Raw genomic sequence first — 17,622 nt, 5'->3', positions numbered from 1 at the left:
AATCTCTGTAATATTATGAATTTTGTTGGATATAATCGGGGCATTATCATTACATTTTAAAATGTCTTTATCTTGTTAGAGACTCATACTGAAATGTTTATGAGTAAAATTATGGGAAACCTGAGATTTGCCTTAAGACATTCCAGCAAAAATAAAAACAGAAAAGGGGCGGAGGGACCAGATAGATGAAATAAGATTGTCAAAATACTGACAATCAGTGTCACTGGGCTAGGGGTCTGTGGCCTGCGTATACCACTCTCTCTACTTTTGCGTATGTATTAAAAGCTCTGTTAAAAAGTGGTTTTGATTTTGTTTAAATGAAAGACTTCTTTGTTAGCAGGGAAATAACCATCACAAAGCATCTACGCTTGGCTTCCCGGGAGTGGTGTGGAGCCTCCTAACAGGCTTTTAAATTGGAATGATGTATGAACTTGAACTTTCTGACTTAACAAGCTTGGCTCTTCTGTGTTGCCAGGAAATGTTTATTTTTTGCTGGGTTACAGCTCCAGGGACTGGAAAGAGCAGAGGTACACTGTCCAGGGCAGTGGGAGAGCACCACCTGCTAAAGCCCCAGTGAGGATTGGCACATGGAAGAATGCAGCAAACCACTGCCACCTTCTCAGCCTCCTGGGCAAAGGGCCCACGTGGGGCTGGGGGTCTCATAACCCCTCCCCAGCTTCCACCTCCCAAGATAGAAGCAACAGGAGTCACTCATTATGGTCGCTTCTGGGTCACCCAGATAAGCACATGCAGTCCCACCAGACAGGGAAACGCATGCTCTACCTCTTACAATGTTTTCCATAGCTTTACAAGCCAAAGGATGAAGCCTAAGGGAGGGGTCACAGGTTCACTGCTGTTTTACCAAAGGGTAACTCGCACCAGGTTACCTCATGAAGAGAGGAGATGACCAGGAGGTTCACCCACTTCTGCCTGATTCGAAAACCCTCGCTGGCAGCATTGTCACTATCTCCTCTGGTCTGCAGGATTCAGAACTGGCCTTGGAATCTGGATTAGAACCAAATTTTCAACTGATTGCACAGTCTGGGTTACTTTGTCCCACCCTCCGAGGGGTAAAGAGTAAATGTTATAGGGCCTGATTTCGGGCATTGCACATTTTAAAATTTGTAAATTTCGAGCCATCACTCTCGTTTTTAAAGAAGTAAGTGCAAAGAAGGGCTGTTGGCATTTGCTGAAGGCTAACTGTTGAAACACGCTTTCCTATGGGTTTCTTAGCAGGCAAAGTCTAGACAGACACAGCTGTGCCAAATGGCTGTTGGGTGTTGTTTTGAATTTTGTCACTTCAGATCACTAATAACCCACTTACACACTAAGTAGGCCCTCATTCACATACAGAACAATTCCTTCTGCAACGCTCAACCTGCCATCTGGTCCCATCCTGAATTATGCTAATTAGACAGCACAGAGCTATGCAGTGGCAGAGGGGTCTGGAAAAGTCCCAGCACTTGCTTCAAGGTAGGGAAACTGCATCCTGGAGCCCACTGAGAGAGCAGAGCACCCACTAGTGAGAGGAAGCATGCTTTTTCTTTGTCAGAGGGAGCAGCTGGCCTCGACTGACCGGTATATTTTATTAAATAGTAAAATGCTCTTCTCGAAGTCTTCCTTTGGTTGGGCCTCACTCTCTCCAAATAGTGAGAGTTATATATACACAGAGAAACCACACGGCCCAGGCTTCCTGAGGCCATCCTGATTCCAAAGCCCAACTTTTATTTGAAAAATTAATTCTGCCATTTTAGATATGGGCCAACATGTTTTAAGGATCAACAAGAAAAAGGTTTCTGATATTCTAAGAGAGGCAGAGAGAAATCACAATGATATACCTTGGTTTTGGGTAGAAACCAGTCCATTCATGGGTCTGTAAACTTACTGCTGACTCTAAACATATTGGTTGGGCTGAAACTATGACTCCTACAGGGCAGGTGCGAAATGGCATTTCTCTGCTAAAGGTGCCACCACACCCTCAGTGTTCACAAGCATGCACAATTACAAACACAGACTGGGAGGAATCAAGATTTATGGCGTATTTCTTTCTGAAGACCTAAAATATCAGTGAATATTTTAAGCTTTGCAGGTCATTCAGTGGTCTCTCATGATAGCTCAACTCTACCATTTTACCACAAAAGGGGCATAGACAATAGGTAAAAAAATGGGCATGGTTATGTTACAATAAAACTTTATTTGCAAATACAGGCAGAGGCCCAGATTTAACCCATTGGCTGTAAGTAGTTTGCTGACCACTGATCAAAGGACTCAGAACATTATTTTTGTACCATGGCCATTTGAAGGGAACAATAAATCCCGTGTCTACTTTTCAAGGACAGCATTAAGAGGTACAAAATAGAAATAATCCCTGCTTTCCTTTCAGATTCAACATCAGCTTGTATTTGCTGAATTCCCATATTTGCTGTCACCCTGAATATTACAACATACCTACCTTTCTTATCTGATTTAATTCATTCCTTCCGACTACACTTTGAAGTATTGTTCCTATTTTGAGGAGGAGATTAACTCTCAAGGAAATTCTAGCCCAAAGTTACACAGCTGGTATGACAGAGCAGAATCCAAACCTTCCTGCTCATTCTAGAATAACAACAATATGCCCTTTGACAGAGGGCTAGGAACCAGAGTCAACCTGATACAGAGACCTACCCCTTCCTGATGCTGGGATTCCCTGAAATGAAAGCCAGAAAGAATTGGCTTAATTTTTACCATCTATTCCCAGATCTTTTGCCCTTTTATATTTTCTAAACTCCAGCTTTTCAGATCAGAAATTTCCACCTCTCATTACAGAATTTTCACCTATTATTTTGTATTCTTTCCATAGAGAGAAAATAGATGAGAGAAGGTAGTTGTAAATAATTGAACTTGCTTGTGGGCCACCAGTCCTCACTGGGAATTACAGACTTGCAGAACTGTCCCCAGAGGAGCAGCATCTGGGCCTTGCCTATGTGGGATGGTGTACATTAGGATCAAGAAAAGGTCTGACTGGGTGGTTTGGAAAAGCGTATGTGACATCATAATGACACGGTTTAAATTGTTTAAGAAAGCAATGTCTAAGAAAATAAAGCAGAAACTCTTCAGCAGGTGCATCAAGCATCTCCATGTTGAAAACGAAGGTGCTGCTGGGAAGCAGAGCTGAGATCAGAACCCAGGTCCCCTGGCTCCTCGTCCAGAGGGGACAGTGTGGTATTGTAAACAACACCCACCAGGATTCGAGACTCCATGTAGAAAGCCTGATGTCATCTGCTTGTTGATAGCCCATGCCCCCTACAAACCTCCCACACGGTCAGTTGTGGGGGAGACAAAAAAAAAAAAAAACCCAGCCTGGGCAGGAAAGGATGGGGTTGCAGGTACTATGAACTCCCGCAGTTTCCAGTCCAGCTTTTCCCAGAAGCTCTGTCTGTAAGATTCTTTGGAATCTTAGAGGGTGAAGGATGCCTAGCTGTTATTGCTGGGAGGCCACAGGAACCTGGTGTTGTGCACAGAGCTGGGCACTGGCGTTAGGAGGGTCCCGGAAGTGCTGCAGCTCTTAAGAGTCTGAGTTCGGGAAGCTGAAGGAATAAACATCGCTTCACTCCCATTCAGTATCTCCTATTTCAGGCCCACCCTCATCAGTTTTAGGAAAGATGCAGAAGCCAAGTGACTAGGGGCTACTGCCCATCTGGTTGGAAATTATTTTAATGACCAATTGGTGCCCAGATTCCTCCTAGCTCCAATCACTATCATCCTGCCAGGCCTCATGGCACCTCTGGCCCCTCGGTGGCTCCACCACAGACCAGAGCAGCCCGAGGAGCCAGGGCAGCAGGTGGCAAAGCTGGCAAGAGAAGCAGGTGACCGCCTCTTACTGGAAAGGACTCTGATTGTCACATGAACCCAGCTTCCTAAGCCCCAGTGACTTCCCCCTCCTGGCTTGGCAGAGACTTTTGGCCTCTCCTGCATGCAAATCCCCGGAAGGTATTCTGCATACAGTAGACAACTGGGAACATGAGAAGAGATGCAGATGTCAGTCAAATTACCATGTGAAAATCAAGGGGAAAGCCCTCCAATCGATCAGTTCCAGGTGCATGAGTTAAAACTGGCCCAATCTTTTTAATTAGAGAATTTTTCTGAAATTCAAAAGAGAGGGAAATAAGTGCAATGCCTCACCCAAGACAGGCATATTACTCATCACTGGAAAAGCCACCTGTCCCTTGTGGACTCAGCATTAACTAGCTGCCCAGGTGGGTTCTGAAGCACACCTGCAGGGCTGGTTATTGCAAAGCCTGGGGTTGGCTGTAACTGGTAACCATCTCACAAATTGCTCTTAAAGACAGCAGTCAGTGTGTTGGGCTCCCAGAGGCACCATGAAAACCAGCTTGAAACCATAGCCCTTGCTCCCTGACCCTTTGTGAGCTGTACCAGCTTGCAGGCTCTGAGTGACAGGGCCTAACCTGACACTTCTGACCATTCTGCCCCAGGCATGGTTGCTGACACAGTATCCATCTACAATAATTCCTAAATGTCACCTCACACTCAGAGACACCCACCGTGTGAGAAATAGGTGTAAGCAAAGAAAAAGGACAAGTTTTTTCAAGAAACTACTATGTGCCAGAAACTACTATGTACTGGATATTTTCACATACATTATCTCAAACCTCAAAACAACTCTGAAGGGTAAATGTTACTATTTTCATTTGGCCAATAAGAAAGATATGGCTGCTTATGTAACTTGTCATGGGTCATTAAACCAGAAAAAGACCAAGCTAAAACTTGCTTTTGTCCTGTACCTGTTTCCCTTGGGGCCTGGGGAGTGGACTGGTTCATAAAATAAACAATTCCTATTGATATACCAATGGGAGAAGTATCCTGGGAGTGTATGTGCATTGTTAGCAGGACCATGCACATGCGGTCCCCTCCTTATGACCCCATCATGGCATCTTCACGTCTGGGCAGATAGACAAAATGAGCCATGGTAGAGAAAATGGAGACAAAGAGACCTCAGTACCCTGTATAGCATACCATGTACATTTCCAGATAAATACAAGTGTGGTTGTCATAAGGGGATTCTCAGTTTTCTTCCTCCTGACATCCAGGGGCAAAGGTAGCGAACATTTCAAAGGTATCACAGTACCTGTCAAAACTAACAGGGCCAACAATGATGTTGGTGGTGCAGATGATGAAACTCAAAGCAATGCCCATAATGTAATTCTGCAAAAAATCTAGGGCTACTCAAATGGAAGATATCACATGGGAGTCCCATACTAGGCTAAATAGTATCCCCTAAATTTTCTGCCTATCAAAAACCTATTGTTGTGACCTTATTTGGAAGTTAGACTTTGCAGGTATAATTAAGCTAATAAGAGGTCATTTAGGGTGAATCCTAGAATCAGTATGATTTGGTGGTGTCCTTATGAGAAAAGGTAAATTAGACACCAAGAAAATACACAGAGATAAGACAGTCACTTGAAGACAGAGGCAAGACTGGAGATTGGAGGTCACCAACAAACACCTGGGGCCCCAGAAATTGGAAGAGAAAAGGATTCTCCTCTAATGCTTTCAAAGAGATCTTGTCTGCTAGCAACTCGGTTTTGAACTTCTGGTCTTTCGACTATGAGAACAAATTTATTTTAAGTCACTATGAGACAAGTCAATCCTCATTATTTAAGTATTCCGTATTTAAAAATTTTTCTGCATGCTAAAAAGTATCAATAGCCATAAAAACAATGGACATACACCTGTCAAGGTCATTGATAGACATGAACAGAGTGGTGAAAAATGTGTACTTCCAACACAAATGTTTGTAGCTAAGGTTGAATGAGGCAATGTTCTAGGTTCTTATTTCAACTCTCATACTCTAAACAAATATCCTTGCTACTATGTATTGAGGTTCATGGTTTTCCCATTTTTCTGCTTTTTGTTAGTGGTTTTGCTGGTTAACAGCTCCATCAAATGTGCTATCAAAGTGTTGTCTAGTGTTCCGAAGAACAAGAAAGTTGTGATGTGTTTCACAGAGAAAACACTTACGTTAAATTCGTTTCATTCAGGCATGAGTTATAACACTATTAGTAATAAGTTAAATGTTAATCAACTATATGTGCGTGTGTATGTGTGTGTGAATATATATATATATATATTAAATATGATGTATTTAAACAGATGCACACAAAAAATAAGATTATACATCAATCAGTTAACAAAAACATTGTGACCAAATACTTTTAGGAGCAGTGATTCAGTATTCACTAATTCAGAATTTGCACAACTTCATATCACATAACTACCATGAAAAATGAGAACAAATTCCCTTTTGCTAGAACAACCCTTGGGACCCCAAACAAGCCCTTTCCTACTTACCCAGAACCTTGCAGGCCTCTCGGATGAGCTTAATGGTGATGATGTCATCATACACTGTGTAGGTCATGAAGGCATCTTGAACCTCTGCAGAAGTTCTGGAAGGCAAATCAAGGTGCAATGAATGTCCAGCAAAGGAGTTTAGTTCCAGGAATGTATATACTGATCCAGCAAGATGTAGTGTAGGTGCTGAGTTTCCCTCCACCTGTAAGATTTCCAGTTTTGGTCCAGTGGTTTCTAAGCATTATTGGATGTAGCTGTTCAGAAGGGCCAGGTGTGAGACTGGGGCAGACAAGGACTATCATAAACTATCGCTCTTTTAAGGGGGTGCTCTCTGCCGTGTTGGGGTGGGTAACCTCTACAGGCTCCCCAGGGACCTGTGGGCCTTTGTAAAACAAAACAAACAAAAAAAATTTGTGCTCTTCTTCCGTACTTATGGACAAAATAAAGATACAATGAGCAAGACCCCAGCTTAAACCCGACATTGTCATAGTCTGTTGTGAAGACCCCAGAAAGAATGATGTGATCTCCAGGACCCTTGGGAATGTACCAAACTCTGTGGCTCTCCCCAGCACTCTGATGGGGCCACCCATTCGCTCCCTCTGGGATCACAGCCTCGTCTTTCCTACAGGCTGAATTGATAGTACTTTGGTGTCGGATATTTATTTTGCTTATCTACATACTGCACATTGCTGGCATACCAGAATGACTCAGACTGTTAGCACTACACAGGGACCCCCAGTCTCCTCTACTGATCTCCATGACCCGGGCACCTACAGCCCCCTCAGTCAGTGCACACGTACACATAGACTCGTTCAAACCACTTTGCTAAAGCAATATGTTCACCAAGAATTTATTTAAGAAAAAGAATTTATTTAGAAAATAAACCCGTCCACATTTCTAATAAGATAGCAATGTGTCTGCTAAGAAGGGAAAGATAGAAAAGGGACTATCAGAAAACACTTAGAAGACATTGGGAGTTGGAAAAGCAACAGCTGTGAGAAACAAAGTGAGAGTTCCACATTTCCAGTCCACACAGACAGGAGCCCATTTCTTGGAGCATGAAAACATCCCAGGTGCTCATGTGCACACAGGCAGGAGAATGAGGAGTCAATATTTAGTTGGAACAAGGCATTAAATGTGTTCCTCTTTAGTTAGTTCCAACTAGTGATACCCAAAATACCGGCACAGGAAACCAAGGCCAGGATGCCTGTATCAGAATCACTTGGGGAACAGAATAAGCACTCAGATTCCTGAGCCCTAGCAGGTTTGTCTGTAGTTTTAAACCACTTGCCTCTTGACTGCTCCGAATCACTTCTAGATTCAATCCTGCAAGGCAATCGATTATGAATAATGGATCGTACATTGTTCAATCTTACTAAACTGATGGCATGGTTCCTAAGAATCCAGAGGGAAAATGAAAGGCCTTTCATACACATTTCAGGACAAGAAAAATTGAAGTGAAGGGAAATTGTTCCTTCGAAAGGTTCTTTACAGTGGATGAGGAATTCGGGTAACAAACTTGCATAGTAGCTGTGTGACGTAGGTATAATCGGGGACAAGAAGGCATGGTGTCATGACAATCTGGAAGTTAGAGAAAGCATCAGCTCCTTTCCTGCCTGTCATTCCCCAACTCCCCACACCTCCTTGGTCAAGTCCAAATTCCCTGGCTGACACACCTTCCTGCATGACCCAGCTCTCCTTCCCTGACCAGCTCCCCTGTATCTCCATCGTCCGCTCTGCATGGTTCTTTCCTCCCCACCTTCCACAGGCTCCCTCTTATGTGGCTGCCTTCATTCCTGCTTCCTGACTCAGTTGAAGAATCACTGGCTCTGGTCATGCCACTTTCCCCCCTGAGTCCTGAGGCTCCAGACCAGTTTGAGCGCTGTCCATGCCTGTGAGCTTCGATGCACCCATTTGCATCAGGACCATCTAAAGATCAGGAGACTTTCTATGATGACCTATCATCATACCTAGCGTATCTGGCACACAATAGGAGCCAAATCAATACTGAAAAGAGAATTCAGGAAATTAAAGAGAGACCTAAGCGGGCAGAGGCTTACATACTCACAGTGTGTGAGTCAGGAAGGAACCTGAGAGTGAATCCAAGCACAGTCAACATAGGTGACACAGAACACATGTCCTTACACCTCCATTTCCTCATCCCTGCAGTGATGACATTGGGTTTGTCAGTGTTTCCATGGAGACTCTGGTATCCAACGTTACCCCCAGTCACAAAAGATGCATTACTCCTGACTCTGATTCACAGAGAAAGAATATGGCACTGAAACAGCAGTTCTCAAAGCATGATTTATGGAACCCCTAGGAGTGGTCCTAAGGCATTTTTAGGGATCCATGAGGTGAAAACTATTTTCATAATAAAATTCAGACATTGCTTGCCTTTTAACTGGTTGTTATTTGAGCATGGGAGGGTAAAACTGCTGGTAACTCATAAATCAAGGCATGGCACCAGACTATTGTAGTCTTCATATATTCCTTAGAGTCACTGTATTCTTTGCTGCCACACATGTGCAGGAAAAAAAATTTTAAAGTCAGTTTCTTTACAGATTGTTCTTGTGGAACAAGAACGAAGGGGGTGAAGATGATCAATTTTATTAAAAGTGAATCTTGAGCACACATCTTTTGCACACTTTGTGTGATGAATAAGGAGTATAAGGACACACAAACTGCTATGTACAGGGGTGTGACGGTCACCTCCAGGGTAAGCACTAACACCATGAGCTCTGAGCTGAATTAGCAACTTTCTTATGACATCATTTCACAGATCAACTGTGGCTGTTCAGACTTGGATACATGGTGAAGATTTTTCTTAGAAGAATAAAAGGAGGAGGAGTTGAAGAGGGAGAAGAAGAAGGAGAAGGAGACAGAGAAGGAGAAAAAGGATGTATATAGCTCAACGGTAGAGTGCCCCTGGGTTAAATCCCCAGTAACAAAAAGAGAGAGAGGACAGTGAGCCTGCCAATGATAAAACTCAAGCTTTCAAATAAAATGAGAACTTTGGAAAACATGCACCTGCTACTGTGAGTTGATGAGCTTCCATTCTTAGATCAAGATGATGATATTGACAAATGCGATTTTCATATCAAATAGTGACACCTGTAAGAATTGACCAATTTGGTGAGCTAGTGCCTAATTAATGCATGACAGTACAAAATGCTTCCCGATGCCTAATGAGGGAACAAAGTGTAGGCAAAAGATTTATTTCAAAGTGTAAGGAAGACCAAGGCATTGTAGCATAACATGCTATGAAGAAAGTTATTGGTACAGTTTCAGATTCAACATTGTAACTAACCTTTGAGAAACTATCACTTTTCAAACATTTGTAAACCTTAGAGAAAATTGCCATGATTATCTGAAAAGAGTATTAAAGTTCCTCCTTCTACATATTCTTCATATATTTCAACCAAAACCACACAACACAACAGAATGATAAAAAAAATAGAATCCAGCTATTTTCTATTAAGAGAGACATTAAGGAGATTTTTAAAAATGTAACACCATTCCTTTTTTCTGGCTAATTTTTTATTGGGATAATAAAGTCACTTGTCATTAAAATGTTATTTATGCTACCACATAATAGGCTTATTATTATTATTTAGGATGACAACAAATAACCATTTGTAAATTTTTTTCAGTTTTAATTTCTATTACTTTAAATAATAATAGATAAACAAAAGCACTTTGGAGTCTTCAATAATCTTGAAGAGTATAAAGGTTTCCTAAGATCAAGATGTTTGCGAACTTCCAATTTAAACCAAGAATGAGTCACATTTGCTTTGAATGCTAATGAATCTGAGGTTTCCAGCACAAGAAGGAAGCGGCCGGCCAGGCCAGCCCTGGCCAGCTCAGGCCATCTCAATCTGGGGAGCCACCCTTCATGTCCAAGCAGTGGTCTTGGGTGCCTGTGGTTGGAGTGTCCCAGCACCCAGCCCCAGCAGCCCCTGCCCCTGGTATTCTCAACTGGCATCTAGACCCTGATGTAACCTCCAAAGAAAGGCATCTGAAGGAGAGACTGCACAATCCTTGTGGGGACCACCTGGTCCCAGAGGATTTGCCCTAGAGGTGGGGAGGAGAGTGGAAGGTAGAGAGAGATCAGGGCTGAGGTTCTCCCAAGACAGCCACCAGGCAAGAACACCTCCACAAGAAACTGCTGAGAACAAAGAAGTTTGTCTATGCTATCAATAAAAACAAACTACAATTAAAACAATTCCCATCCAACCATGCTAGAGGAGTATTCATTCTATTATCTTTATAGAAAATGACATAAAATCATTGTCATATGAACAGGAAACTAAATGTAGCCAAAGACGCAGAGAAACATTACTAAAGCGAGTCAGTTAGTTAAGGAATGACAGTAACAATAAAAACATATTCTCTTTGAGCTTTTAGTGTTTCTGTTATCTGTCAGCTTTAATTTTTTCCCCTCATTCTAATAAGTAAAAACTCACTTTTGTAGCTAATTCCTGTTCATAATTTTTTTTTAATACTGGGGGTTGAACCCAGTACCTCACACATGCTATGCTAGTGTTCTACCACTAAGCTACATTCCCAGCCCCGTTTTATATTTTGCAGGGTTGAGGGGTCCTGGGGATTGAACCCAGAGGCATTTTACCACTGAGCAACGTCCCCAGCCCTTTTTATTTTTATTTTGAGACAGGTATTACAGGAGCCTGCCCCAGAGCCTGGCCCTGTTTTATACTATTTTTAAAGAAAGGTATCTAAATGATATAAACCTCAGACATCAAAACATCTGTTTCTACTCTTGCTTATCTTATCTTCCATACAATCCCACAAAACAAAAATATTTCTCTAACTTTAACCTTTGAGGATTTTTATTAGAAATAAAGTTTCTACTTTACATATGTAATATTATAAAATGAAACGTATTTTTAAATTTGCATACATTCTTGGAGGTTTCAATATGATCTTCTAGAGGCTGGGTCCTACAGTTAGAATACTCTGGCCAAATTGATTCCTAGGGCCCTCCCTTGGCCCGGGGTTTGAGGCAGGTAGATGAAACCAGCAAACCCGTTTATAGCCAGGAATGAAGGAGGAGTGGAGAGACAGGTAGCATTCTCAGGTGAGAGTTAAAAAATAATAGCTCTCTGCTTTTAGGCGCTTTTAAACTAGACTTTATTTGGAGGAAAACTAGAAGATGTGGAGGAAAGGGGAACTTTCAGTTTCAAAGAAAGGGTAAGAAATTTGATGAGTCAATAGGGCAAAGAAGGTTCAGCAGACAAAAGGGTGAATCGGAGCCATTCTGATTTGTTCTGACTCACTTATTTTCTCAATATAGGAATGCTCCTCGACTTGTGGTGGGATTGCTTCCCAATAAACTTACTGTAAATTGAAAATATCGTTAAATCAAAAATGCACTGGATGTACCCAACCCACCAACATTAATGCTTAGGCTTATCCACCTTAAACATGCTCAGAACACTTAAATCACCCTACAGTTGGGTAAACTCCTCTAACACAAAGCCTATTTTATCATAAAGTGCTGAGTATCTCATGAAATTTACTGAGTACAGTACACGGCAGAGTCCAGTCCTGGTTGTCCACCCTCAGAATCCAGGGGCTGACTGGGGGCTTGTGCTTCCGAGGGCTGCCCCACATCATGAGAAAGTGTCACGCCGAATGCTGCTAGCCTGGGAAAAGAGCCAAATTCAACACGTGAAGTCCAGTTTCTCCTGGACACATGTTGCTTGGGTCCCACTGTAATGTCAGAGAGCCTTCTGAAGGAGAGGTTGCACTTTTCGTACCACTGTAAAGTCAAACCATCATAGGTTGGGGACCAATTGTACTTGAAAGGATGCTTTTCGAAATGCCAGAATATTCACAGCACTCCCTATTTAGCAAAACCAAAAATCCTAGAAATGCATAGGCAGGGGTCCTTGAATTTTTTGACTTATAAACCTCTTAGGGATGCTGAAGAATACTGTGGATCTTCTCCCCAGAAAATACAACCAGACACACATACACATTTTCATAAATGATTTCAGAAAATTCTCAGGCCCTCTCACACCCATCCATGAATCTCAGTTAAGACCGCCTGACCCAGGGAGAAGCCATGTGACCCATCCCCTCCCTCCTAAATCAACTGGTTTAGGCTCAGCAGTTATCCACCCGGCTCCCATTCGTTCATTCAATTCTACTCATACACACCTGAATCCCTCAACTATTTATCCCTTCTCCATTCATTTGTTTCTACAATGGGGAACATACGCCAACCCTGATGCTGTACCTGTAACCTCCTCTGTCCTGCAAAGGACACCTGACCATGGGTGCGCTGTCAAACCCTCTATCTCAGCCATCTGGAATGAAGACACTCAAAAGTGAGCAATCAGATCATGGAGAGTTCTTGAATCAAAAGGGCATGTAGAAAACTTGGGAAGAAACAGAAACTGAGACGTACAAAGACAACCAGGAAAATAGAGTAAGCATGAAGACAGACGCAGAGGTGTAGCAGTAACTGGCCTTCCGTTTCCTCTCAAGTTGCTCGGTACTTCCTGCTCCTAGGCTCCATGAGAGTCCTCAGAATCCTTACACTAGGCTCTTATACTTCGGTTTACACAGTGACTGCTGATCCTTACAAGCACGATCCTGGATTAAGTTCAAAGCACTAGACATGCTAACTGCCTCACCTCTTAGCCACCCCAGTCCACTTGAGTGTACCAGGTGAGGACCATGATTATCTCCATGTATGAGGGAGACCTGAGACCTCAGCAACTCCCTGCGATTACAATGACATTTCAACTGCTTCCCATCTTCTACGAGTGTAACAATTCTGGTCCCCAACAACTTTTCCACTTTCATCTCCTATCAGACGTTTTATCTGTGATACACCAGCACACTGGATTATTTTCTGGGCCTCAGGTTCACCAAGCTAGGTCCTTTGCACTTGACGGCTTTCTCTGCCTGGAACACACATACTTCCCTGACTCAAGCCTGGCTCCTTCCTTCCCTTTAGTTCAAATATAACCTTTGCAAAAAGACATGTTCTGACCACTTCAGGGAAGCAGCATCTTCTTTCCCAAGTCACTATCAAATTAGCTCTATTTTTATAGCCTTTGACAGACTTTTGTTTATTTGCTTATTCACTTTTCTACTTTCTGTTCCCTACATTGAAATATATTCCCCAAGATCTTCCCTCATCTGTTTTCTTCATTTCTATCCCTAGTGACTGGAATTCTGCTTTCGAGGAGCTAAATAAGCATTGATTGAATAAGTGAACTTGCCCAAGACAAATAGCTAATAAGTGATCCAGGCAAAATTAAAGGTTTATTGGATTCCAAAGACCTTGCTCTTCCCAATCTATTAGTTGCTTCTTGTTTTTAAGTTTTGATAAGATTTTAGGCAGGAGGCTATAAAAGAGTGGTTCATGATTAGAAATCTATAATCTAGACCCTATGAGAGGGAAATCAACAATGTGGGCAAAGGAGAAGAAACATCTGTTTCTGATTGCTTCATATAAAATAAAATCTATGTCATAAGGTCTGGAGACGTAGTTCATTTTACTTAATCATTTCTTCTTCAAATTTGTGTAGGCATTGATGGGTTTTCCTTTTTAGCAAAAATTCTATTTTAAAAGCACTAGGGAACTTGTTATTTAAATGTAGCCTGAAGCAAATCCTGTTGCACAGCAAATAATCTTGCCTTAATTTGTGTTTTATAAGTTGAGTTTTCTGTACTCCACTTTTTTTTTAAAATAATGAGTTCTAATATGATGCAATTTTTATAGCAGGTTGGACTTTAAGATAGGCTTGGCTTTTGGCTTAAAGATGCATTTCCAATGCAATGCCATAGGTGTCTAGTGTTAAGGTATGGACAAACCCCCTCTGAGACTCAATTCAACAGATACTTCAAAATTAAAGAGATAAAAGCTAGCCACACAGACTCAGGACACGACCCAGCTGGGTCCTCTGCTTCTGTCATGTTTCCCTGATTCCTTACAAGCTTGTACCCCTTGTTCAAATGCTCTTTGTTACCTTGGAGTTCTTGGGGACTCCAGGCTTCTGTCTCTCTGGGAATGTTAAGTCACCTGTCTTCTAATGGTGGGAAGAGACAGCATTCCATCCTTTCCCTGAGGCCACTTCCAGGATCAAAAAAGGCAAAAGTGACTTCCCTCTATGCACACATGGAAACCTGCCTTTTTTCCTGGTTTTGGAACAATGAGCTGAATGCTTCAACCAATCGGGGTTCTGATAGCTAGTCACACTACACCTGCTTGATAATGTAGGAGAGGACCAGAGACTTGCTTCAAATTGCACATCTCAGCTGCTGGCCATAGGCAAGCTGAAAATGCTATTGCTTTACTGCTTTTATGTGTTCACCTATTTCCTTCTCTTTCCAGAGCCCTTGGCTTCCTCCTAGGCAGGACTAACTCTGGTCAGTGGCAGCTGAGCCGAGATCAAAAGTCCTAACCAGGAAATCAGATGGTATAGTCCATGAGTCAAAAATCAATCAACAAGACAACCCCCACACACAGAGGCTTCGAGGGTCCCTCTAGGAGGACTAGATGGTGACCCACATTGGGTATCAGAAAGATCAGTTTGAAAAGATGAGCAGAGATAAAGCCATCCATCAATATATCAGGCAAACCTCAGGAAGTCAGGTCTCCCTGTGCATGGAGGAAGGAAGCCTTTGAGAGACATCTGCTTCCTCAGGACGGAAAAATGCTGTCTATCAATGTCAGGTATCATCTGGTCCTGATCTTGCACCTATGTATTGGAGGATGGGATAATGCTGCTTACTGACTCCCTCTGAGGTTCTTTGGGGTAGATTGTTCCACTCAATCCTCTCCTCGACCTAGGAGATAGGTGCATTATTCCCCTTTTATCCACAAGGAATCAGAGCTGTAGAGAAGGGAAGCAACATTCTTGGTTCTCCAGCAGCAGAGCCAGGGCTCAGATCCATCCAGTAGGATGCACATCCTGTTGTCCCTCCACCTCTCCCCAACCCTTGCCAAGGACCCACATCTTGAGAATAAGCCAGCAACAAACCCCAGTTTCCACCACAGCAGCTGGAGTCTTTTGAGTGCCTACCCCGGGCATTTTTTGTGTCTGCTTGGTCTGATTTAATTTAGTACTTGTAAAATTTCTACGAGGCTAACTAGTTCGAGTATTCTTTTATGATGAAATGACTGGGTCACAGAGTGGTTAAGTGCCATGCCAGGGTTATGCAGATAGGAGGGAAGATTCTGAGTTTTGACCCCAAAAGTTGTAGCCCCAGAGCCCCCATCGAATCTAACTACAGCTTCCGAGGGACTTGCAATTATGTCCAGTGACTTCTGAGAATACAGATGTCCTATTTCCTAAAATGGTTCCCCCACTACCACTTTGCAATGCCACCCCATAGCCTGTCTACACTCACCACCTCTCCTTCCTCCTCTTGAGACAGATGACCCCTATATAGGGACAACTGATTTTCCAGCAGGCAGAAGGGCAGTGACTGTCCAGTTTGTGGCAGACTCAACGATCCCACTGTTACATCAAACGTAGGTCTTCAGTGCCCTAATTCCTATGTGTCAGGTATATGTGTAACCTTTGTGCACATGGGCATGTAACTCAGAGGCAGAGCACTTGCTTTCTTAGCAAGCATAAGGCCCTGGGCTCAATCCCCAGCATTGCCGAGAAATAGATCAAAATAAATTAAAAAAAAATAATAAAACATGAGGGCAAATAACTTATTTGATTCTTAGTACTCCAATGTTCATTACAGCACCAGGCATACTATAAGAGCTCAATAAATGCATATTTAATGAGATGTTCTTATTAATTCACCCAGACACTTGATAGATATGAAGATACATTCCGTAGCAGTCCTGCTTCCTTTCCTCAGGCAGTTTGCCTGATAGAGAAGCATCTGTGCTCACAGACCTGGGTTTGTGTCCCTGGCCTGTCACTTACTGTGCAGCCTCCAGCAAGGACTGCTCTGGGACTCGGTCTCCTTAGCAAAACAAAACAATAATTTGCCTTGCTGTGTTCTTGCTGAGCTTTATTAAAGGCACTGACCCAAAGTAAGTGCTAATATAAGAACACTGTTCTTTTCCTTCCTCTCTTCTGTGTTTACCCTTTATAATATAATGGCTATAAAACTCCAAGTCTTCAAATGTATCTCTCCCCAGGGCAGCTTAGGGGATGGAGAAGCAGCCCTTGAAGATACTGCCATTGCATCCTGGCCCTGTGCCTTTGGCTGTGCAGTCTTGGCCAAATCGTTTAACTTCTCTAGGCCTGTTTTCTCACCTTTAAAATGAATATTTGGGCTAAACAATCTCTCGAGGGCCCACCAGTCCAGGGTTTCTAATCATAATTAGTCAGTGATAGATTCAGAAATGAGTGTTCCTTGCCTCAGTGAGATCAGAAGCTCCTTTTCCCATCCAAACTTGTACAAATCTAAGTAAACTGCCCCAGAGAAGCTGAGGAAATGGTCCTGGACTACCTTTCTTTAACATCAGGCAGTCAGGACTTAGCATGGCTTGAGCCCAGGGCTGCAGACCCTTCTGACTCTGCCTCCAGGCAGCCACAGGGCTTTAGGAAGATCACTGCATTCTCAGTTTTACTTTATTGGAAAAAGAGGGGAAGGAGGGGAGAGGAAAATTTTCCATTAAGCACTTTAAGTTGTTTTTATTTTACAAAAGCAAGAAAAAACATAGAAAAATTGAGAAATAGGAAAAAATGGGGAAATAGATATTAGGGGTAAAAAAATTCAGTATTTCATCATTCTATCACTATTAGTTATTCTTTTGGCCTTTCTCTTAGTTTTCATCTTTTCGTTTCGTTTGTTGAATTGCCACCACAGAGAGCCATGTGTATTTCTTCAGTCATTCCATTTGTTCTTTGGTCTGTTTTGGACCACTGAAGACTGTTTTTCTTTTATTATTTAGAAATGAAAGACTCTCTATATCCTTTTGCATGTATATGCATGTGTGTACCTGTGTGTGTGAGTGTGTGTATGAGTGTGTGTGCTTCCAAGAGAACAGGTTCTCAAGAACGGGCTTACTACTTCCCAGGAGTTGATAATTTTCGTAGTTTTTAGTTATCCAACTGCTTTCCAAAAGGGCTGCACTGATTTACAATACCACCAGCAATTACCCATTTTGTTTGCAACTTAACCACAATCGGTCATTATCATTTAAATTTTTGGAGATTTAATAGGCAAAGCGGCACCTAATTGCTTTGATTTGCCTGTCATTGATTAACTGGGGAAGCCAATCATCTTTCCATATTTTTATATTCCTTTCTCTTCATATGG

The 17,622-nt window shown here is 42.4% G+C and overlaps 1 protein-coding gene across 1 annotated transcript in view; it reads right to left on the bottom strand.

Moving 5' to 3' along the window:
- The window catches only part of LOC124985555 (guanylate cyclase soluble subunit beta-2-like), a 48,301-nt gene extending 41,868 nt beyond the window's left edge, over nucleotides 1-6,433 (bottom strand). Inside the window, exon 1 of the mRNA XM_047554290.1 lies at nucleotides 6,352-6,433. Within this exon, the coding sequence (XP_047410246.1) occupies nucleotides 6,352-6,418 (67 nt within the window). The 5' untranslated portion in view covers nucleotides 6,419-6,433. The remainder of the gene's footprint in view (nucleotides 1-6,351) is intronic.
- Nucleotides 6,434-17,622: the final 11,189 nt, after the last annotated feature.

The sequence above is a fragment of the Sciurus carolinensis genome, chromosome 5 (genome assembly GCF_902686445.1).
Source record: "Sciurus carolinensis chromosome 5, mSciCar1.2, whole genome shotgun sequence".
Classification (NCBI taxonomy): domain Eukaryota; kingdom Metazoa; phylum Chordata; class Mammalia; order Rodentia; family Sciuridae; genus Sciurus; species Sciurus carolinensis.
This window is presented reverse-complemented; position numbering and strand designations above follow the sequence as displayed.